At 35.4% G+C, this 23,801-nt stretch overlaps 1 protein-coding gene and 1 long non-coding RNA gene across 4 annotated transcripts; both read left to right on the forward strand.

Moving 5' to 3' along the window:
• The first annotated feature begins 272 nt into the window (after window positions 1-272).
• Window positions 273-23,773, forward strand: LOC123883734 (histone H3.2-like). 3 transcript variants are annotated; one of them, XM_045932629.1, is made up of 4 exons: window positions 273-2,174; window positions 2,276-2,438; window positions 2,746-2,862; window positions 3,104-4,392. In XM_045932629.1, the coding sequence occupies exon 4, from the start codon at window positions 3,721-3,723 to the stop codon at window positions 4,237-4,239; it is 519 nt and encodes a 172-aa protein (XP_045788585.1). In that variant the 5' UTR covers window positions 273-2,174; window positions 2,276-2,438; window positions 2,746-2,862; window positions 3,104-3,720; the 3' UTR covers window positions 4,240-4,392. The 3 variants fall into 3 exon arrangements, with proteins under 3 accessions (XP_045788585.1, XP_045788584.1, XP_045788586.1); XM_045932628.1 differs by lacking the exon at window positions 273-2,174 and having other exon boundaries at window positions 2,228-2,438; XM_045932630.1 differs by lacking the exons at window positions 273-2,174; window positions 2,276-2,438; window positions 2,746-2,862; window positions 3,104-4,392 and adding an exon at window positions 22,941-23,773.
• On the forward strand, window positions 21,082-23,029 carry LOC123883735. The gene is made up of 4 exons (XR_006800432.1): window positions 21,082-21,606; window positions 21,708-21,870; window positions 22,178-22,294; window positions 22,536-23,029. It is a non-coding gene; the product is annotated as an uncharacterized LOC123883735 (long non-coding RNA).
• Window positions 23,774-23,801: the final 28 nt, after the last annotated feature.

Below are 23,801 nucleotides of genomic sequence, written 5' to 3' on the forward strand. Positions count from 1 at the left end.
CCAAAAACCTACAAGACCCGTAAACGTTCCAAGAGATTTGTCATTGATGATGATGTCCGTGAGGTTGCTCAATCATTGTTAGATATGTCTTGTGGGAAATCGTTATATTTTGATGCGGATAATCACGATAACAACGGTAAAAGATTGAAGCTTTCCGATGAAAAAGCAAGGTGTTGATGATCCTTTGTCTATTTGTGTTAATTGAATTGAATGAACAGGATTTTATCATCTTATTATTGTTATAACTTGTGCTGTTTCGATGTTTTGGTAGTGAAATTTATTCTTGTATATGAAGTATAGAATTGAAACACTTGAGTTTTTGTATGATGTTTTTATGTTTGAATTCATATTCTTACACTTGTTATTGTTTATTTCATGTGTTATTCTTTCATGAATTGATGAGCATAAGAGCAAAACCAATGATCCTTTGCCAAAGTCACCTAGATTGGTAATAATGGTCTCATTAAGGTAAGTTGATATTTTTGGATTATCACAAAAATCTACTGATGATCTCTCTGCTACTTTATTGATCATTTGGATTATAAGGTAAGTTATCTTTCCATTAAGTTTTCTTATCCGACTCCGTCTAAGTAATTGATTGCTAACTATTCATTTTTGCTGGTCATTTTGGTTTTAATCTTTAACACTTCTTGATGCATTCTATTCAACCATCACTATATGCCATTTGTTAGTACGAATCATTTATACTCTTTTCTAACTTCAACGTTATCCATCGTTCTATCTTTATCCTTGGTGTTTTCTTTTTTCAAAGCAGTTGTAACTGTACTTGTGAAATTTCACCAGTGAAACATTACAGAGATGCAACCGTCAAATAGATAGGAAAAAGGGGCAAAATTGTGTGTAAAAATGTTTATATATTCTCTCTTTTTTTCATCAAATCTGGCGGTTGAGTAAATCTAACTGTAAAATTTTACTGCAACACCGGTGATGGACTTAGTTGAGCCCTCACCCTAGAAGCCACCTTGTTTTCGTGTGGGTGATGTTGTCAATTTTTTTGAATTACCTTTTAGTCTCTAAACCAGTTATTTTGTGCATGTGGCTTATCCTTTTCTTTTCCATTTATATATTCAATCTGCTTAGATTTTTATTTTCCCTTTTTTCTATAATAAGTCTTTTATTTTTGGTGCAATGCTTAATACACTCACATTTATATCAAGATTCGAGATGAAAACGATATTTTCTGCAGTTTCTTAAAATTTCTAATAGGGTTGTCGATTTCTTTTCACTTTGTTGTTATTCTGGATTTAAAATCTCCCTATAAGATATTATTGTTTTTATCTTTTTGTATGTAATGGTGGGTGTCTCATAAACAGATTTTGAAGCACGAGTGGCCAGCAAGATGGCGAAGCTTCATTCCTGATGTTGTCTCAGCAGCTAAAACTAGTGAAACAATCTACGAGAATTGCATGGCTATACTGAAAGTAGGTTTATCCCTGTTTTCATTAGATTTTATTTCTTATGTCTATGACTAAGTTAAAAAATGTCTGTTCAGCTTTTGAGTGAAGAGGTTTTTGATTTTTCGAGAGGAGAAATGACACAGCAGAAGATAAAAATGTCATATGACTAACTTAAAAAATGTCTATTTTTGTTAATTGAATTGAATGAACAGGATTTTATCATCTTATTTTTGTTATAACTTGTTCTGTTTCGATGTTTTGGTAGTGGAATTTATGACACTTGAGTTTTTGTATGATGTTTTTATGTTTGAATTCATATTCTTACACTTGTTATTGTTTATTTCATGTGTCATTCTTTCATGAATTGATGAGCATAAAAGCAAAATCAATGATCCTTTGCCAAAGTCACCTAGATTGGTAATAATGGTTTCATTAAGGTAAGTTAATATTTTGGATTATCACAAAATCTACTGATGATCTCTCTGCTACTTTATTGATCATTTGGATTATAAGGTAAGTTAGCTTTCCATTTAGTTTTCTTATCCGACTCCATCTAAGTAATTGATTGCTAACTATTCATTTTTTCTGGTCATTTTGGTTTTAATCAACACTTCTTGATGCATTCTATTCAACCATCACTATGTCATTTGTTAGACACAATATTTGCAAAGTTTTGTTCTGTCAAAGACAGGTTGGTATGCTTATTGAGCAAGCTTCAAGGACGCCACTGGCACCGTTCAGGAAAAACCACTCCAGGTTCCTCCATCTTCTCATTTCACTTGTTGTGTCGATTCAAACTTATTTATTTACTGAGCCTAGGTTAATCACTGTAATATGTTCAATTTACGCGCGTGAAGCCTTTCTTATCGATTGTTAAGTCAATGATCCTCATTGGTGGAGTGGAAGTAAAAACTGACATGAAGAAAATTGAGGAACAAGGAGCAAACATCTTGATCAGCTGGCCTGGTCGATTACACGACATGATGAATTGGACGGATGTTTTGGATTTCAAAAGTTGAGGTATATCTTTCACTATTTATACAACATACATGCAGACACATGCTGTAAAAGAATTTTCTGGATTTATTATGTGATCATATTGTACAAATTAATTAATTCATGTTGTAGCTTCATGCTTTAAGATTCCTTATCTTCTACTGCATTTGTGTATTAGTAGGAGTAGGGTTTAATTGTAATTGTGTCTACAAATGTTGATTTTGGATGAGGTTGTTAGATTCTTAGATATGGGGTTCATGAAGTAGATAAATACTATCATAACTTAGTTGCCTAAGCAGATAAATGCTTATTCTCTGCTACTCAAACTCAGGTTGCTGAAGAGCTTGATAAAACAGGATTGAGGAACAAACAAAAACAACAAATGGGCAATGGCATGCAACATCAAAACAAAGAGTCTTCAAAGACACATTTGGTTCTTCACATTGAGGTATTGCATATAAAGCATGTCATTGAACTGGATATTAGATCTGTGACTTTTATGGTTAGTGATTTCATTCTTTCATTTTAGTAGTAGAATCACTACAATTTTTTTGCAACATTCATAATTCAATTTATATTATTGTAGTTATTTCAATAAAAAAAAGGGGGGTTGATGATGCAGTGCCTATTTCTATAAGTCATGGGCGGGAAGAGATTCAGTTTAGGCTTTTCCTTTGTTTGTTTTGTAGGAATGGTAGAGATTAGGATGCTAACTGATTATGCAAGTGAAGAGCCTAATTTGTGCCAATGGATGCAAGAGGATAAAGAACTGTCTACTCATGTCCATGATCTTTACTACGAGATTTGGAGATATTGATAAAGAGCTTTATTTGGTCAGGGGATATCACTCAAAGGAAGCTGGTAGTTGTTAGTTGGAAGAACATGTGCAAGCCTTTTAATCATGGTGGTTGTGGCCACAAGTCTTTATTTACTCTCAATGAAGCCTCAAATTTAAAGCTTTGTTAGGACATGTTACATTCACAGGAACATTGGGCTATATTACTGAGAAGCTGGGTCTGTAGAGATAAACAATGAATCAATCACCACATTTTTTCATCCTTATGGAGTAGCTTCAAGTCGGAGTTCTAGCTTTTTACTATAAATTTCTGGAATGACAGATGGTGTGATAAACAATCTTTGGCTCAAACATTACAATACCTGTCAATCTTCATCAATTTCTTTCTGCTACTGTTGCAGACTTTATTCATGATCACCATTGGCATATTCCTTTTTGATCTGGAAGTTATGTTCCCTAATCTCAGACACATTATTGATAGGGTTTCAATCCCAATGGAGCATAAGCCTGATGTATTCCCCAAACACTTCTTTCCCTCTCATCGCATCTCAGTTTTCCTTCCTCTCTCTCAAATCACAACCAAACACTCATTTTCCCTCTCTTTTCTCTCCGATCAAAATGGCACGTAAAAAACAAACCGCTCGCAAATCCACTGGAGGAAAAGCACCAAGGAAACAACTAGCAACAAAAGCTGCACGGAAATCTGCTCCGGCATCCGGAGGAGTGAAGAAACCTCACAGATTTCGTCCAGTAACAGTTGCTTTAAGAGAGATCAGAAAGTATCAAAAGAGCACAGAGCTTCTCATTAGGAAACTTCCATTCCAAATTTTGGTCAGTGAAATCGCTCAGGATTTCAAAATTGATCTACGATTCCAAAGTAGTGTTGTTTCTGCTCTTCAAGAAGCTGCTGAAGCTTATCTTGTTGGTTTGTTTGAAGATACTAATCTTTGTTCTATTCATGCTAAGAGAGTTACTATTATGCCTAAGGATATTCATCTTGCTCGTAGGATTAGAGGCGAGAGGGCTTAGATTTGATTTGTTAGGGTTTAGTTCTTGATTAGATTTCTGTTATGGTTCTGTTCTTGATTAGATTTCTGTTAGGGTTTGAATCTTGACTAATCATGTTCTTGTAAGAAAGTTTCGATCTACTTTAGAATGTAATCAGGTTTTAATATGAATTGAATGGGTTAACAGTCTTTGTTTCAGAAATTATAATTTTTGAAGTTCATGTTTTCTCTTATCTTTGTTTAATTACTTTTGTTTTAATTGTTTATGATTTTTTCAAGTTCTTATTTTGCTGTGTTTGTGCAATCTACTAGTTTCTTGTTTTAATTTGCTTCTGGACATAATCAATACAAACCAGTTTATTGCTCAAATTTTACACATCGTGGTTGATAGTGGAATCGTGCATTTCCAGAATCTAAGACACGTTTTGAACTTATTATTTCATGAAAATAATGTAACTCGAGCAGTCGTGAACTATGAAACATATACACCCATTGGATCAGGTGTATCTTGTATTGGACAGACAATATCTCACATTGACACATACGATTATATTGAATTACTGGTATATCATTTTCTCAAATTATTATCTATGTCGACATGTAAGTGTTTGTGTCATATCTGTTATTAGTGTTTATGCTTCAAAGGTGTAATTTGGTGGAAAACCATGAAGTTTGTAGCATTTGATTTTAGGATGACAAAGAAGTCCACAATGTGAGCAAAGAGATCTATATTTAACAGCAAAGGTGCATGAGAATCCTGCAATTCAACTATAACAAGATTACAAGAGCAGAGGAGGCACCAAATTGCCATTGTGTTTCATCTTGAAGCACAAGAGAAAATTTTGGTCATGCGATGTATAATAATTATTGACATATTATTATGCTTACCTGTCAATATAAGATTATGCAGAACCATAATATTTTAGTTTGGCTTAACTAAACACTTGGTCCCTTACGTTTATTTTAGGTTTCAATTTGGTCCCTTACGTTTAAAAACTATCAATTTGGTCCCTTACGTTTATTTTAGGTTTCAAGTTAGTCCTTTCCGTTAGTTTTTTCACTAACACCGTTTGAACAGTACACGTGTCAGTGTGTCCAAGTGCCACGTGTTAGTCCACATATGCAAATTGACTGCCACATGTGACAAAATTGACGGAAATGACTAACTTGACACCTAAAATAAACGTAAGGGACCAAATTGATACTTTTTAAACGTAAGGGACCAAATTGAAACTTAAAATAAACGTAAGGGACCAAATATGTAGTTAAGCCTTTTAGTTTTAACAAAAAATACTATCAATGAACCATACAAGTGCAATTAAAAATTTAAGGGGTTTGTGTGTTAAGACTTGAAGCATTTGGTCCATAAGATAGAATTAGGCTTCAACGTTGGTCCTATATAATATGGCCATTATCATGAGTTGCAAAATAGCATTATGGCAACTAATACGAACACTACAACGAAAAAAATTCGGATCATGGTTATCTTGTGAGAGATAAGTGGTGAATAACCATTTTAGAACCAAATGAAAATGAATATAAAACAATAAAGAAAATTTTGGCATATTCAGGGCCGGTCCAACCTACTCTATGTAGTCGGACTCAGGGACGGAGTTAGAAGGGGGCCAACAGAGGCCACGGTACCCCCTAAATATTTTTGAATATTTTTTTATACTACTATGGCATAATTTTACTTTTGGTCCTCCTATTATATTAAACTCATAAAAATGGTCACTTTTTTTAGTCAAAAATTTGGCTCTATTTTCATACTTGGTGTATATTTGATACCAAAACATATGTTTTTCCAACTAAAAATAGTATTTTTGTACAAAAGAAGGTGATTTATTTCCCCAATAATGAATTCAATAAAAAAAAAAATATTTTTTTAGATTAAAACTCGCCTTTTTTGATGTAAAAAGTTGCAATTTTTTTTTCATCTTTTGGTAAGGTAAAGTTACAATTTTAAAGACAAAGTGCATAGATTAAGACCAAAATTACAAACATATAAAAATAAAGGCCAAAAAGTTCTAGTTAAAAAAAATGGTCTATAAAATGTGATTCACAATATTAGCTTTAAACTTATCTTATAACTTCTTATATATATTGTGCATTCAAAATTTAGTTTTTTCTTTACTAACTTATATTTTTAAACTCGGCCCCCTTAAGCTAAAATTATGGCTCCGTCCCTGGTCGGACCCATGCAGATGAGTAAGAAAAAACACCACTATGCCATTGAACCATTACAATATATATGATATATGATTTATATGATACTATTTTGTATCTCTCTAACAATGTTGTCACAAATTAGATGTTACTCCTTTCAACATGTTTCTTTCTGTTAAGCATTCTGTTCATGATGTTCCTGACAATTCATCTATTGACAACATTAACACCAATTCCCATAATCCAAAATTTCAATGCTCCTACTAGGAATTCAACTAGTATTAAACATTCTCATACTTAAACAAGTTGTTAAACACAAATGTCAGCTGGTTGTGCCAGATTACCTAGAAATTCGGATGGCCGGTGTAGTGCGTATCTAGCGAAACTTTGGGGATTTTATGATGGTTTTTGTCTTGCGCGTAACAGAGGTGCCACAAAGGTGCAAATTCATATTTTTTTAGTGAAGAATTTAAAATTTGTTTACCAAAAAAACCAAGAAGTTGATATTTGATCAAAGAAATATAAAGTAAAAGAAAATGCTATTTGATACTAAAAACAAAAAAAAAAAACCTAGTAATTAATTTGTTAGTAGCCATAAAAATTGGGTGGGGATGAGTTTTGTCTTTTCCGTTCCTTGAATCCGTGGGGGTTTAGATATTCCTGTATCCATCCTCATCTTTAACGGTGTTGAAAAATAGAACATCATTCCTGCAGAGGCCAAGGAGTTGTCGAGTTGGGTTGGTATGGTGGTATTGGCTTGCGACCAAGGAGTGTGCTCCTCCTTAAAGTCTCAAGTTCGACTCTCTCTAGGGTCAATTTGGATGAACTAATTTGTTGGGTTTTTGTAAGTTGGCTACATTTTGCAAAAACATATTTTAGCCAAGTGTTGAGACATATGTGCTGACCCCAAGTGTTGTGACAAATGTTGGTACACTTTGGAACAACACCTGACTCTGTATCTGTGCACGCCAGCTAGCGGGTTTAAATTTCTACTCAATCTTTTGAAGATCTGTTTGAAGAATTGTTTCAAGGTTTCTTACAGAGGAAGGCGCACGTGTTTAATGTGTTTCATGAGGCAGCCAAACCCTAGTTTTATTTTCCAAAGGAATTATATTTTTGGAAAATATATTTTTGCGTTTCAAAAATATAACTATTGTTTTCAAAAATATATCACAGCTGCCGCAATTCTAGAAGCCCTAATTTTGTCTTGAAGCCCAAGTCATTCTACTACTATAAATACAAAGGCAAACATATGGTTTCAAGCATCTAAAATCGAGTCTTACAAAGCGTGTGTTTTAGGGATTTTAGAGTGTTAATTGTGAGCCTTTCTTGTGTCTCATTGATACAAGCTTAGGACCTGAGTTTATTGAGTTGTAAGTGTGAACTTCTCCTAAGCTTTGAAGTACGGAGATTGTTCTAGTGTGTTGTGTGGTTTACTCGCAAGCTTTTAAGCAAGAGTGAATCCTAGTTTCTTAGGAGTGTGTCTCCACCTGTTGTGATTGTTGAATTGAATAACAACGCTGTCTGTGTTGTTAAGGTGGGAATTGGGACGGGGTCTCATATCTAGGAGTTCCTAGGTAGAAGTGTCATTGGGTAGTGATTAAGTGAGAAGTTATAAACGGGTGAGTTTAACTTCGAAGTAATACTGCTGATAGTGGACTTCATTCCTGGATTGGTATCCCCCAGAGTAGGCTTTAGGCTGAACTGGGTTAACAACTCTCGTGTGTTATTTACTTTACTGTTTGTATTGTTTTATGTTATTTGCTCTGTTTATAGACAAGTGTTGGCGCACCGGTAACAACATCTGTCTACAACAGACAAGTGCTGATACATCTTGATCAACACCTGTCCACTGTGTGCCAGGAATTTCAATTGGCATCAGAGCAGGCACCCTGTTCTGAATTTTAGGGTGAGCTCCAGGGAAACTTTTTCTGGCAAGGATGGACAAAGAAGGAGGGTTTGTTACCAGACCACCTCTTCTGGTTGGTGCTTCAAACTATGACTATTGGAAGTCCCGCATGATGGCCTTTCTAAGACAAATTGATAGCAAGACATGGAAGGCAGTTATGAGAGGGTGGACTCCACCTGTGAAGATGGACAAAGATGGTAAACCAACTCTTGAGTTGAAATCTGCTGAAGAATGGTCCAAAGAAGAGGATGAGCTTGCTCTTGCAAACTCAAAAGCATTATATGCACTATATAATGGTGTTGACAAGCACATATTCAGACTCATCAAAAAGTGTGTCTCTGCTAAGGAAGCTTGGACAATTCTTGAAACTGTTCATGAAGGTACCTCTAAAGTGAAGTTGTCAAAGCTACAACTCCTAACAACTAAGTTTGAGAATCTAAGAATGAATGATGATGTAACTATTCAGGATTTTCACATGACCATACTTGATTTTGACAATCAATTTGATGCCTTGGGTGAAAAGATACCTGAAGAAAAGCTGGTAAGAAAAATGCTTAGGTCTTTGCCTAAGAAGTTTGACATGAAAGTCACAGCTATAGAAGAAGCAAAGGATATCACAGATATGAAGCTAGATGAACTGGTTGGTTCACTACAAACCTATGAGGTAGCTACAAATGAAAAGATGGATAAGAAAAACAAAAGCATTGCTTTTGTCTCAAATGCTGAGGAAGAAGATCAACAGAGTGACACAGAGTCTGAACACAGCATCTCTGATGCAATGGTTCTTTTGGGAAAACAATTTAATAAGGTGCTAAAGAGAATGGACAAACGCTCTAAGACAGGTGCAGCTGACATTGGTCGCAACACTTACAGGAATTTCAGAAAACCTGTAACAGATGAGAAATCAGCTCCAAATAAAGGTGTTCAATGCCATGAATGTGAGGGGTATGGTCACATTAGAAGTGAATGTGGAACCTTCCTGAAGAAACAAAAGAAGGGGTTAACTGTAACTTGGTCAGATGAAGAGTCTGAAGGAGAAGCCGATACTGCAAAGGCTATACATGTATTGACAAGTGTTTGCACATCTGACACTGAATCATGTGAAGAAGAACTGACCTTTGATGAACTTGCTGAATCATATAAAAAGCTGTGTCTGAAGAGTGCAGAAGTCTGCAGAGTCTCTGAAGAGCAAAAAGAAACAATCACTAAGTTGCAAACTGAGAGAGCTGCTAATCTGTCAAGAATCTCTGAATTTAGTACTAAATGGGAAGATAGTTTAAAGATCATTGAAGAACAGAAGGCAACTATCATCAACTTAGAAGCAGACAAGATCAAACAACTAACTGAGATAGCCCATCTGAATGAAGAGGTAACTGAATTAAACTCTCATCTTGAGAATTTAAAGAAGCATGTTCTTAGGCTATTCAAAGGAAGTGATCTAGATGAAATACTGGAAACTTTGCCTGCTCCTAGTAGATCCAAAACAGGCATTGGGTATGAATACAAAAATGTTAATAGGATTATGGATTACAACAAAGAGGGGAAATATATGCCTGAGATAAGTAAACAACCTTCTCCAAAAATGCATGACAGGATGTCGCCACATCTGGCTCCTAGACAGCAGAGACAAGTGTTACCACATGTGGCACCACATCAGCAAAGATGGCAAAGACCTAGATTTATACCTAGACCCAGAAGCAGGTACCACTCATGGAGATGTCACCACTGTGGAAGAAAGGGACACATAAGGCCTTACTGCTACAAATTGTATGGGTATCCAAGTGAAATTCCTCAAGAGTCTGATCCATCCATTACTAAAACAAGGATGGAATGGAAGCAAAAAGATGATACAACCAATACCAAGGAGTATACAGCTGAAAGCAGTGGGAAAAGTTTGATTGCCCACACGTCTCTCAGAGCCTCATCAAAAGAAGATTGGTACTTTGATAGTGGTTGTTCCAGACACATGACTGGTGTTGAAAAATATTTGAAGGAAGTAAAATCCTATGCCACAAGTTTTGTGACATTCGGAGATGGAGCAAAGGGGGAAATCAGAGGTATTGGAAGACTGATTGACCATGGTCTACCAAAACTTGAAAATGTTCTCCTTGTAAAAGGGCTAACTGCCAATCTAATCAGTATAAGCCAACTATGTGATCAAGGCATGAAAGTCAACTTTACAAAAAATGAATGTCTGGTCAGTAATAATGAAGGGGACACCCTTATGAGGGGAGTTAGATCAAAAGACAACTGCTACTTGTGGATCCCTCTTGAAGAAGCTAATGTATCTACATGTCTCTTAACTAAAAATGAAGAGGTTAAGCTGTGGCATAAAAAATTAGGACACCTTAACCTGAAGAGCATGAAGAGAGTCATATCTGAAGAAGCTATCAGAGGACTACCAAGCTTACAGATACAGGAAGGCAATATCTGTGGTGAATGTCAGATTGGGAAGCAAACCAAAGTGTCGCACCAGAAGTTGCAACACTTGTCCACCTCTAGAGTTCTTGAGTTACTACATATGGATCTGATGGGGCCCATACAAGTTGAGAGTCTTGGAGGTAAGAAATATGTTCTTGTTGTTGTTGATGATTTCTCTAGATATACTTGGGTCAATTTCATTAGGGAAAAATCTGAGACTTTTGAAGAATTCAAAAATCTTTGCTTACAACTTCAAAAAGAGAAAGATTGTGACATTGTAAGAATCAGAAGTGACTATGGTAAGGAGTTTGAAAACTCTAAATTTGCTGACTTTTGTGCTGCTGAAGGAATAACTCATGAATTTTCTTCACCAATTACACCTCAACAAAATGGTGTGGTTGAGAGAAAGAACAGAACCTTACAAGAATCTGCTAGAGTGATGTTGCATGCCAAAAATGTTCCTTACAAGTTCTGGGCTGAAGCCATGAATACAGCATGTTACATTCACAATAGAGTAACATTAAGAAAAGGTACTGCTACAACATTGTATGAACTATGGAAGAATAGGAAGCCTACTGTAAAATATTTCCATGTGTTTGGATCAAAATGTTATATTTTGGCAGATAGAGAACCTAGGAGAAAATTGGACCCCAAAAGTGATGAGGGGATATTTTTAGGTTACTCAACCAACAGCAGAGCCTACAGAGTTTTTAACTCCAGAACAAGAACTATGATGGAATCAATTAATGTTGTTGTTGATGATAGTGATACAACAAGTGCAGATCCAGCTGAAGAGACAGATGTCATAACACCTGTCCCAACACCAGATGATGATCAAACTGAACCTGAACCTGATCAACATTCTGAATCTACTACAGAGGTTCCTAGACCAAACAAGGGACCATCTACTAGAACACAGAAGAATCATCCTCTGGAACTTGTCATTGGAAATCCAAATCAAGGAATTGCAACAAGAAGATCAAAAGAAGCAATCTCCAATTCATGTTTCATATCAAAGATTGAACCAAAGAATGTTAAAGAAGCTCTGACTGATGAATACTGGATCAATGCTATGCAGGATGAACTAACTCAGTTCAAAAGAAGTGAGGTATGAGATCTAGTACCTAGACCAGATGGTATAAATGTTATTGGTACAAAGTGGGTGTACAAGAACAAAACTGATGAAAATGGTGACATTACTAGAAATAAAGCCAGACTTGTAGCACAAGGATACACCCAGATAGAAGGAGTAGACTTTGATGAAACTTTTGCTCCAGTTGCTCGCTTGGAGTCCATAAGATTACTCTTGGCTGTGGCATGCATCTTAAAATTCAAGCTATACCAAATGGATGTAAAAAGTGCATTCCTAAATGGCTATCTAAATGAAGAGGTATATGTTGAACAACCAAAAGGGTTTGTAGATCCAAGCTTTCCTAACCATGTTTACAAACTAAAGAAAGCACTCTATGGATTGAAACAAGCCCCTAGAGCATGGTATGAAAGACTGACTGAATTCCTTGTCAGCCATGGATACAAGAAAGGTGGTAATGATAAAACCCTGTTTGTAAGAGAAGAGAAAGGGAAGCTAATGATAGCTCAGATATATGTGGATGATATTGTATTATGTGGATGTCGCGACAAATGGTGGAACATTTTGTGCATCAAATGCAATCTGAATTTGAAATGAGTCTTGTAGGTGAGCTAACTTATTTTTTAGGTCTTCAGGTCAAACAAATGGAAAACACCATATTTATCTCTCAAGAAAAATATGCAAGAAACATTGTGAAGAAATTTGGAATGGAAGGTGGTAGTCACAAAAGGACACCTGCACCTACACACTTGAAGCTTACCAAAGATGAGAAAGGGATTGATGTGGATCAAAGTCTCTACAGAAGTATGATTGGGAGCTTGCTATATCTCACAGCTAGCAGGCCTGATATCATGTTTGCAGTTGGTGTTTGTGCAAGATATCAATCTGAACCCAAGATGAGTCATCTGACTCAAGTAAAGAGGATTTTCAAATATGTCAATGGAACATGTGGCTATGGAATTTTATACTCTCATGGTAATGATTCTACCTTAGTTGGCTATTGTGATGCAGATTGGGCAGGAAGTGCAGATGATAGAAAAAGCACCTCTGGTGCATGTTTCTTCTTGGGAAACAATCTAGTATCTTGGTTTAGTAAGAAACAGAATAGTGTGTCTCTATCCACAGCTGAGGCAGAATATATAGCAGCTGGTAGTAGTTGCTCTCAATTGTTATGGATGAGACAAATGTTGAAGGAGTATAGTGTGGAGCAAGATGTCATGACACTCTACTGTGATAATCTGAGTGCTATAAACATTTCTAAGAATCCTATTCAACATAGTAGGACTAAGCACATTGACATACGTCATCATTTTATAAGAGAACTTGTAGAAGAGAAAATTGTTACACTTGAACACATTGCATCCGAAGAACAGTTGGCAGATATTTTTACAAAGGCTTTAGATGCGAATCAATTTGAAAATTTGAGAGGCAAACTTGGAATTTGCCTTTTTGAAGACAAATAGCAGTTACAGCATGTAATGCGTGTAACTACCTCTCTTCACTTAAAGTTACACGCTAATCAAGGAAGTTTTCATTCAACTTCCCACAACCTCCATCAACCACAATCATTGCTTTTCATCCATTCTCTCTCTCACGCTCAAAAACTCTCCATCTTCCTCATCAACATTTCTCTAATCTTTACATTCCTCAGAAAATCTTACTCAATAATCATGTCTGATTCTGCAAAATCCTCACCAACGAAGAATGAAGGTGTTCCATCACCATAAATGGCGATAAATGCTATTCCTCTCAACACCATACCTTCCACAAGTCCAACGATGAGGAGAAAATCAGTTGCAAAGAAGGATAAATCATCCTGAACAAGTACAAATCCTTCATCTCCCTCCGCTTCAATTAAAGTTTCAAAGCGTAAAAGCAAGAAATCGAAATCTGAATCAAGGAGAAGTTTTACAATGTCTGAACTGCATGTTGATCCACTTCCATCGAGTGGTGTTGCTACTCCTGTCGTGAAAACTGCAGAGGTTAATGTTGACGCATCTGGTAAGAATTCTCTTAATCAAAACCTTAATGTTCCAAATCCTGGTGAAACCCTAGGTTTAGAGAACCCTTCTATGTCTGAAAAATTGGGGAAAACTGTTCCTAACCCCCCTACTGTTGTTGATGCTAATATTGGTGCTTCCACTGAGACCAATGAGGCTGTTACTGCTGAGTCTCTCAAGAAAACTGCTCCTGAGACTCATGTTGCGCCAAATGTTGCAACACATGGCGCTGCGACAAATGTTGTGCCAGATGTTACCACATCTTTGGCACAGGAAAATATTGTGGACTATTCTGAGTCTGATGAGAGTCCTCGACCTAAGTCTGCTGATAAAGAGACTCCTGCTGATAAGGTTGTTAATGAAAATCCTGAGGTTATAATTGTCAATGAAACAACTGTTAGTGATAAGTCTGTTCCTACAAATTCTGAGGCTAGTGTGGCTAGGAGGACTAGAAGTAGGGCTGGTAAAGCTGTGGAAACTGCTAACACACCTGTCCAAACACCCAAACCATCTAGGGCTGGAAAAAGTACTGGTAGAAAGCCCCTGTATGGACCTCCAAAACCTGTCAGTAAAGTGGTTCCTAGAACTAAAACTAAGAAAAGAAAAGCTCCACCAAATAGTGATTCTGATTTTGAACCAGAGACAGATGTTGCTGCATCTGGCAGCACATCTAGGAAGAGTGTAGGAAGAAAGAAGGTTCCCCAATCTGTTCCCTATGCTCCATTAGATAATGTTTCGTTCCATCTGGAAAATGGGTCTGCAAGATGGAAATTTGTATATCATAGGAGGCTGGCTCTGGAAAGAAATTTGAAAGCTGATATTCTTGAATGTCCTAGTATTGTTGAAGCTCTTGAGTATGCAGGGTTGATGAAAACTGTGGTAGGTTTGGACAGGTGCTATGACAGGCTTGTCAAAGAATTTTTGATAAATGTGGCTGACAACTGTAATGATCCAGCAAGTCCTGAATACAGGCAGGTATTTGTTCGTGGGAAATGTGTTAAGTTCTCCCCAACTGTGATCAACCAATATTTGCAAAGAAATTCTGATGAAGTGGCTCCTCTAAAAGTCACAGACAATGAGGTCTGCAAGGTCCTCACAGGTGGCAGGATTAAGGTATGGCCAAGCAAGGCAAAATTGGCTGCAACTTCTCTCTCTCCATTTTATGCTGTTTTGAATAGGATAGCTGCACACAATTGGGTGCCTACAACCCATTCAGGTGATGTAGCTAGAGGATTGGGAAAGTTCATCTATGCTGTGGGTACAAAGGCCAAATTTGATTATGGATCTTATTTCTTTCAAGAAACTTTAAGCCATGCTTTGACCTATGCTGTTGAGAAGCCAGTTGCTCTCCCCACTCTGTTATGTAACATCATCCTTGAGCAAGGCCCTGGATTTGTTGGAGGACTCTGATGAAAGTTCTTCTATATGATCTCTGATGTTTTTCTTATGTTCTTTCTGATGTACTTTTGGTGTTTCTCTTTTGTTCCTTTTATGGGCAAGGCCCTGGATTTCTAGCACCTGCGTGTGCCTATGGTCTGTAATATGTGCACACTGATATTCTCTTGTCTGGTACTCTATATTTTCCTATGCATGATGTTTGTCAAAATTGTGGCTAAAAAGGGGGAGTAGTGTGTGTGTGTGTGTGTGTGTGACAAGTGTGTGGACAGATGTTCTCACATCTGGTGACTGTTTTTGTGCTAATGTTCGTATGCTCGTATTGAGGGGGAGTGTGAGTAATATGCATGTACTGAGGGGGAGTAGTGAATATTCTTTATCTGATGTGTGTATGCATGAATTCAGGGGGAGTGTGAGTGATATTATCTCTTCGTCGCCTGAATGAATTTGATGACAAATGTTGTGCCAAGTGTTATGGCACCTGACTATTGAGTCCACTATCCACTATGACTGAGAATTTATTTTTCTCAGATGTTTATGGGAATTTATTTTTCCTGTTGTTCTTATGATGAATGGATACGTGCTTACACTATTAGGAGTTTATTTCGCCTACTTCTTAGCATCTACTATGGGAGTTTATTTCTCCCTTGTGTTGTTCCATGAGGCTAGTTGTGTTTTATTCCGCTGTTGCATTGCCTCTGATGCTACTTAATTCTCTTGGAAGTAGTTTTATTATGTGTTACTTTCTTTCCTAGTTGTGTGTTCATGTTGACTCGATGGAAAGGTAATACTGTATCTCTCTATATACTGGTCTAATATTGTTTTAGCCAAAATTTGCCAAAGGGGGAGATTGTTGGGTTTTTGTAAGTTGGCTACATTTTGCAAAAACATATTTTAGCCAAGTGTTGAGACATATGTGCTGACCCCAAGTGTTGTGACAAATGTTGGTACACTTTGGAACAACACCTGACTCTGTATCTGTGCGCGCCAGCTAGCGGGTTTAAATTTCTACTCAATCTTTTGAAGATCTGTTTGAAGAATTGTTTCAAGGTTTCTTACAGAGGAAGGCGCCACGTGTTTAATGTGTTTCATGAGGCAGCCAAACCCTAGTTTTATTTTCCAAAGGAATTATATTTTTGGAAAATATATTTTTGCGTTTCAAAAATATAACAATTGTTTTCAAAAATATATCACAGCTGCCGCAATTCTAGAAGCCCTAATTTTGTCTTGAAGCCCAAGTCGTTCTACTACTATAAATACGAAGGCAAGCATATGGTTTCAAGCATCTAAAATCGAGTCTTACAAAGCGTGTGTTTTAGGGATTTTAGAGTGTTAATTGTGAGCCTTTCTTGTGTCTCATTGATACAAGCTTAGGACCTGAGTTTATTGAGTTGTAAGTGTGAACTTCTCCTAAGCTTTGAAGTACGGAGATTGTTCTAGTGTGTTGTGTGATTTACTCGCAAGCTTTTAAGCAAGAGTGAATCCTAGTTTCTTAGGAGTGTGTCTCCACCTGTTGTGATTGTTGAATTGAATAACAACGCTGTCTGTGTTGTTAAGGTGGGAATTGGGACGGGGTCTCATATCTAGGAGTTCCTAGGTAGAAGTGTCATTGGGTAGTGATTAAGTGAGAAGTTATAAACGGGTGAGTTTAACTTCGAAGTAATACTGCTGATAGTGGACTTCATTCCTGGATTGGTATCCCCCAGAGTAGGCTTTAGGCTGAACTGGGTTAACAACTCTAGTGTGTTATTTACTTTACTGTTTGTATTGTTTTATGTTATTTGCTCTGTTTATAGACAAGTGTTGGCGCACCGGTAACAACATCTGTCTACAACAGACGAGTGTTGATACATCTTGATCAACACCTGTCCACTGTGTGCCAGGAATTTCATAATTTAACTTCTTCAAAATAAAGAACATCATTCCTCCATGAACTTAACTATATTTTGATAAAAAAATTATTAAAAAAATATAAAAATAAAAAACTAAAAATTATTTCTTTTTAAACAAAAACTAGTTAAATGATCCGTGCATTCGCACAAGTCTTTTGACTTTTATTCGATATTTAAGTTTTTCATTATATTAAGGAAAATATTTATTTAGAATAAAATATTAAAATTTAAGTGAAACTTGTGTTGTGTTATTTCTTGTAAAATTTATTAAATGAAAAAATTATCAATGACAAATAATGATCCCGTGTATATTTTTTAATAAAAATAATTAGAAATTTAATTAGGAATATTTAGGATAATTTAGTAAATTTGATAGTAATTAACTTTATTATATTTGTTTATAATAACTTTTATATTATTTTATAATAACTTTATTATTATATTGCTCAAAAGAAAAACTTTATTATTATATTTTTTTATAATAACTTTATTATATTATTATTAAAAATTAAGAGTAAGTTTGATGGTAATATTGTTTATTTATGAGAAATATAGTTTTTTTTTTTGCAAAAATATTGTTTATGTTTCAATTTTTTATATTTCTATTTATGCATATTCATCTTATTCCTATTTATAATTTGTTTTATTCCTATTTTTAAGCATATTATTTTTTTATTGTATTTATCGTATATTCTTTATATATATATATATATATATATATATATATATATATATATATATATAGTGAAATTACAATGAATGATATAAAACTTAATACGTGATTAAAAGTAATGAGGATAAATTAGCAACTTTGGTGGTAATCAATTTTAGGTTTAACTACACATTTGGTCCCTTACGTTTATTTTAAGTTTCAATTTGGTCCCTTACGTTTAAAAAGTATCAATTTGGTCTCTTACGTTTATTTTAGGTTTCAAGTTAGTCATTTCCGTTAGTTTTGTCACTAACACCGTTTGAACAGTACACGTGTCAGCGTGTCAAAGTGCCACGTGTCAGTCCACGTATGCAAATTGACTGCCACATGTGACAAAATTGACGGAAAGGACTAACTTGAAACCTAAAATAAACGTAAGGGACCAAATTGATACTTTTTAAACGTAAGGGACCAAATTGAAACCTAAAATAAACTTAAGGGATCAAATATATAGTTAAGCCTCAATTTTAATATATTAGTATTAGACAATAGAGAAAATGATTTATCTAAGATTCGCTATATGGAAAAAAAGAAACAAATTTAATGTAATTTTAGTGTTAGTTTAAAAGTTTATAATTTAAAAAGGTAAAAATATAATTTTAATAGACGGATTCGTTTATAAGTTCGGATATTCCTATTTTTGTCCACTCTTTTCAAACAGAGAAAACACAAACCCAGACCCATACTCAATTTATTCGAATTTTTCCGATCAAAGACGTTGGGGCTAACCCATGTGGGTTGGTCTAGTGGTATTGACTTGAGACCTTAGAGTGTGCTTCTCTCATGGTCGTAGGTTCGATTTTTTCTGATGTCATTCGATGGACTAGTTCATACAGAACAAAAAAAAAAATTGACTTTAAATAGGCATCCATAAATGAGCCGTGGGATTAGTCTACTCAAATTAGTTGGTCATTGGGCCGAATACCTAATTATTTTAAATAAATAAAAAAAATAAAAAAAGAAAAGAGACGTTGGGGCTAGTTGGTAAGTCTCGCGCCGTTGCGCGTGTTTTATTTCTTTCTTGCTTTGATAATCAGTCACTTCAACTTCTTCACTCACTCACTCTCGTTCTCGCGCCGTTGCAACGTTTCTTTCTTTGAAATCTCAAACCCTAATTTCTTGTTTGTTCCACAATTTCTCAATCAATTGCTCATCAATTTCTCAATCAATTCCACAATTCAAACCCTAATTCACAACACCATGATCGATTTTGCTTCTCATCATCATCCAACCCTGTTTTTCAACAAGGGTGATCATCATCTCGATGATCTTCAAACTGATAAGAAGAAAACATTCAACTCTGCCAAAGCACACACAACCTCCAAACCTGTTCTTCAACCATCTCAAACAAACGATCAAAATCGCATCTTGAAGATCACCTTTTTCTCCTCTTCTGTTCGTAACAAGGAGAAACAACAACAGGAGAAACCTTATTTGTGTCGTGTTTGCGAAAGGGCTTTTACATCCAACCGAGCTTTGAATGGACATATGAGATGTCACAGTTCCAAGAAGGGTACTTCTCCATTTTTGACTTGTCAAGATGCTATTGACCTGTCAAGGTTTTTGCCCCCAAAAACCTACAAGACCCGTAAACGTTCCAAGAGATTTGTCATTGATGATGATGTCCGTGAGGTTGCTCAATCATTGTTAGATATGTCTTGTGGGAAATCGATATATTTTGATGCGGATAATCACGATAACAACGGTAATAGATTGAAGCTTTCCGACGAAAAAGCAACGTGTTGATGATGCTTTGTCTATTTGTGTTAATTGAATTGAATGAACAGGATTTTATCATCTTATTATTGTTATAACTTGTGCTGTTTAGATTGTTTGGTAGTGGAATTTATTCTTGTATATGAAGTATAGAATTGAAACACTTGAGTTTTTGTATGATGTTTTTATGTTTGAATTCATATTCTTACACTTGTTATTGTTTATTTCATGTGTCATTCTTTCATGAATTGATGAGCATAAAAGCAAAACCAATGATCCTTTGCCAAAGTCACCTAGATTGGTAATAATGGTCTCATTAAGGTAAGTTGATATTTTTGGATTATCACAAAAATCTACTGATGATCTCTCTGCTACTTTATTGATCATTTGGATTATAAGGTAAGTTATCTTTCCATTAAGTTTTCTTATCCGACTCCGTCTAAGTAATTGATTGCTAACTATTCATTTTTGCTGGTCATTTTGGTTTTAATCTTTAACACTTCTTGATGCATTCTATTCAACCATCACTATATGCCATTTGTTAGTACGAATCATTTATACTCTTTTCTAACTTCAACGTTATCCATCGTTCTATCTTTATCCTTGGTGTTTTCTTTTTTCAAAGCAGTTGTAACTGTACTTGTGAAATTTCACCAGTGAAACATTACAGAGATGCAACCGTCAAATAGATAGGAAAAAGGGGCAAAATTGTGTGTAAAAATGTTTATATATTCTCTCTTTTTTTTCATCAAATCTGGCGGTTGAGTAAATCTAACTGTAAAATTTTACTGCAACACCGGTGATGGACTTAGTTGAGCCCTCACCCTAGAAGCCACCTTGTTTTCGTGTGGGTGATGTTGTCAATTTTTTTGAATTACCTTTTAGTCTCTAAACCAGTTATTTTGTGCATGTGGCTTATCCTTTTCTTTTTCTTTTCCATTTATATATTCAATCTGCTTAGATTTTTATTTTCCCTTTTTTCTATAATAAGTCTTTTATTTTTGGTGCAATGCTTAATACACTCACATTTATATCAAGATTCGAGATGAAAACGATATTTTCTGCAGTTTCTTAAAATTTCTAATAGGGTTGTTGATTTCTTTTCACTTTGTTGTTATTCTGGATTTAAAATCTCCCTATAAGATATTATTGTTTGTATCTTTTTGTATGTAATGGTGGGTGTCTCATAAACAGATTTTGAAGCACGAGTGGCCAGCAAGATGGCGAAGCTTCATTCCTGATGTTGTCTCAGCAGCTAAAACTAGTGAAACAATCTACGAGAATTGCATGGCTATACTGAAAGTAGGTTTATCCCTGTTTTCATTAGATTTTATTTCTTATGTCTATGACTAAGTTAAAAAATGTCTGTTCAGCTTTTGAGTGAAGAGGTTTTTGATTTTTCGAAAGGAGAAATGACACAGCAGAAGATAAAAATGTCATATGACTAACTTAAAAAATGTCTATTTTTGTTAATTGAATTGAATGAACAGGATTTTATCATCTTATTTTTGTTATAACTTGTTCTGTTTCGATGTTTTGGTAGTGTAATTTATGACACTTGAGTTTTTGTATGATGTTTTTATGTTTGAATTCATATTCTTACACTTGTTATTGTTTATTTCATGTGTCATTCTTTCATGAATTGATGAGCATAAAAGCAAAATCAATGATCCTTTGCCAAAGTCACCTAGATTGGTAATAATGGTTTCATTAAGGTAAGTTAATATTTTGGATTATCACAAAATCTACTGATGATCTCTCTGCTACTTTATTTTTTATTTTATTTTTTTGATTTTTTTTTTTTGATAAGATCTCTGCTACTTTATTGATCATTTGGATTATAAGGTAAGTTAGCTTTCCATTAAGTTTTCTTATCCGACTCCATCTAAGTAATTGATTGCTAACTATTCATTTTTTCTGGTCATTTTGGTTTTAATCAACACTTCTTCATGCATTCTATTCAACCATCACTATGTCATTTGTTAGACACAATATTTGCAAAGTTTTGTTCTGTCAAAGACAGGTTGGTATGCTTATTGAGCAAGCTTCAAGGACGCCACTGGCACCGTTCAGGAAAAACCACTCCAGGTTCCTCCATCTTCTCATTTCACTTGTTGTGTCGATTCAAACTTATTTATTTACTGAGCTTAGGTTAATCACTGTAATATGTTCAATTTACGCGCGTGAAGCCTTTCTTATCGATTGTTAAGTCAATGATCCTCATTGGTGGAGTGGAAGTAAAAACTGGCATGAAGAAAATTGAGGAACAAGGAGCAAACATCTTGATCAGCTGGCCTGGTCGATTGCACGACATGATGAATTGGACGGATGTTTTGGATTTCAAAAGTTGAGGTATATCTTTCACTATTTATACAACATACATGCAGATACATGCTGTAAAAGAATTTTCTGGATTTATTATGCGATCATATTGTACAAATTAATTAATTCATGTTGTAGCTTCATGCTTTAAGATTCCTTATCTTCTACTGCATTTGTGTATTAGTAGGAGTAGGGTTTAATTGTAATTGTGTCTACAAATGTTGATTTTGGATGAGGTTGTTAGATTCTTAGATATGGGGTTCATGAAGTAGATAAATACTATCATAACTTAGTTGCCTAAGCAGATAAATGCTTATTCTCTGCTACTCAAACTCAGGTTGCTGAAGAGCTTGATAAAACAGGATTGAGGAACAAACAAAAACAACAAATGGGCAATGACATGCAACATCAAAACAAAGAGTCTTCAAAGACACATTTGGTTCTTCACATTGAGGTATTGCATATAAACCATGTCATTGAACTGGAGATTAGATCTGTGACTTTTATGGCTAGTGATTTCATTCTTTCATTTTAGTAGTAGAATCACTACAATTTTTTTGCAACATTCATAATTCAATTTATATTAATGTAGTTATTTCAATAAAAAAAAGGGGGGTTGATGATGCAGTGCCTATTTCTATAAGTCATGGGCGGGAAGAGATTCAGTTTAGGCTTTTCCTTTGTTTGTTTTGTAGGAATGGTAGAGATTAGGATGCTAACTGATTATGCAAGTGAAGAGCCTAATTTGTGCCAATGGATGCAAGAGGATAAAGAACTGTCTACTCATGTCCATGATCTTTACTACGAGATTTGGAGATATTGATAAAGAGCTTTATTTGGTCAGGGGATATCACTCAAAGGAAGCTGGTAGTTGTTAGTTGGAAGAACGTGTGCAAGCCTTTTAATCATGGTGGTTGTGGCCACAGGTCTTTATTTACTCTCAACGAGGCCTCAAATTTAAAGCTTTGTTGAGACATGTTACATTAATAGGAACATTGGGCTATATTACTGAGAAGCAAGGTCTGTAGAGATAAATAATGCATCAATCACCACATTTTTTCATCCTTATGGAGTAGCTTCAAGTCGGAGTTCTAGCTTTTTACTATAAATTTCTGGAATGAGAGATGGTGTGATAAACATTCTTTGGCTCAAACATTACACATACCTGTCAATCTTCATCAGTTTCTTTCTGCTACTGTTGCAGACTTTATTCATAGCACCATTGGCATATTCCTTTTGATCTGGAAGTTATGTTCCCTAATCTCAGACACATTATCTCAATTTTCCTTCTTCTCTCTCAAATCACAACCAAACACTCATTTTCCCTCTCTTTTCTCTCCGATCAAAATGGCACGTACAAAACAAACCGCTCGCAAATCCACTGGAGAAAAAGCACCAAGGAAACAACTAGCAACAAAAGCCGCACGGAAATCTGCTCCGGCGACCGGAGGAGTGAAGAAACCTCACAGATTTCGTCCAGGAACAGTTGCTTTAAGAGAGATCAGAAAGTATCAAAAGAGCATAGAGCTTCTCATTAGGAAACTTCCATTCCAAAGATTGGTCAGAGAAATCGCTCAGGATTTCAAAACTGATGTACGATTCCAAAGTAGTGCTGTTTCTGCTCTTCAAGAAGCTGATGAAGCTTATCTTGTTGGTTTGTTTGAAGATACTAATCTTTGTGTTATTCATGCTAAGAGGGTTACTATTATGCCTAAGGATATTCAACTTGCTCGTAGGATTAGAAGCAGGGCTTAGTTTGATTTCTTAGGGTTTATGTTCTCGATTAGATCTCTGTTAGGGTCCGGTTCTTGGTTAAATTTCTATTAGGGTTTGAATCTTGACTAATCATTATCTTGTAAGAAAGTTTCAATCTACTTTATAATGTAATCAGGTTAAATTTGAATTGAATGAGATTAACAGTCTTTGTTTCAGATGTAATTTTACACAAATCTAAGTTCACA

The sequence above is a fragment of the Trifolium pratense genome, linkage group LG5 (genome assembly GCF_020283565.1).
Source record: "Trifolium pratense cultivar HEN17-A07 linkage group LG5, ARS_RC_1.1, whole genome shotgun sequence".
NCBI lineage: Eukaryota > Viridiplantae > Streptophyta > Magnoliopsida > Fabales > Fabaceae > Trifolium > Trifolium pratense.

Bases quoted from the DNA above. Each gene is read 5' to 3' on its own strand.
- LOC123883734 (XM_045932629.1), top strand. From the start codon at position 3,721: ATGTATTCCCCAAACACTTCTTTCCCTCTCATCGCATCTCAGTTTTCC.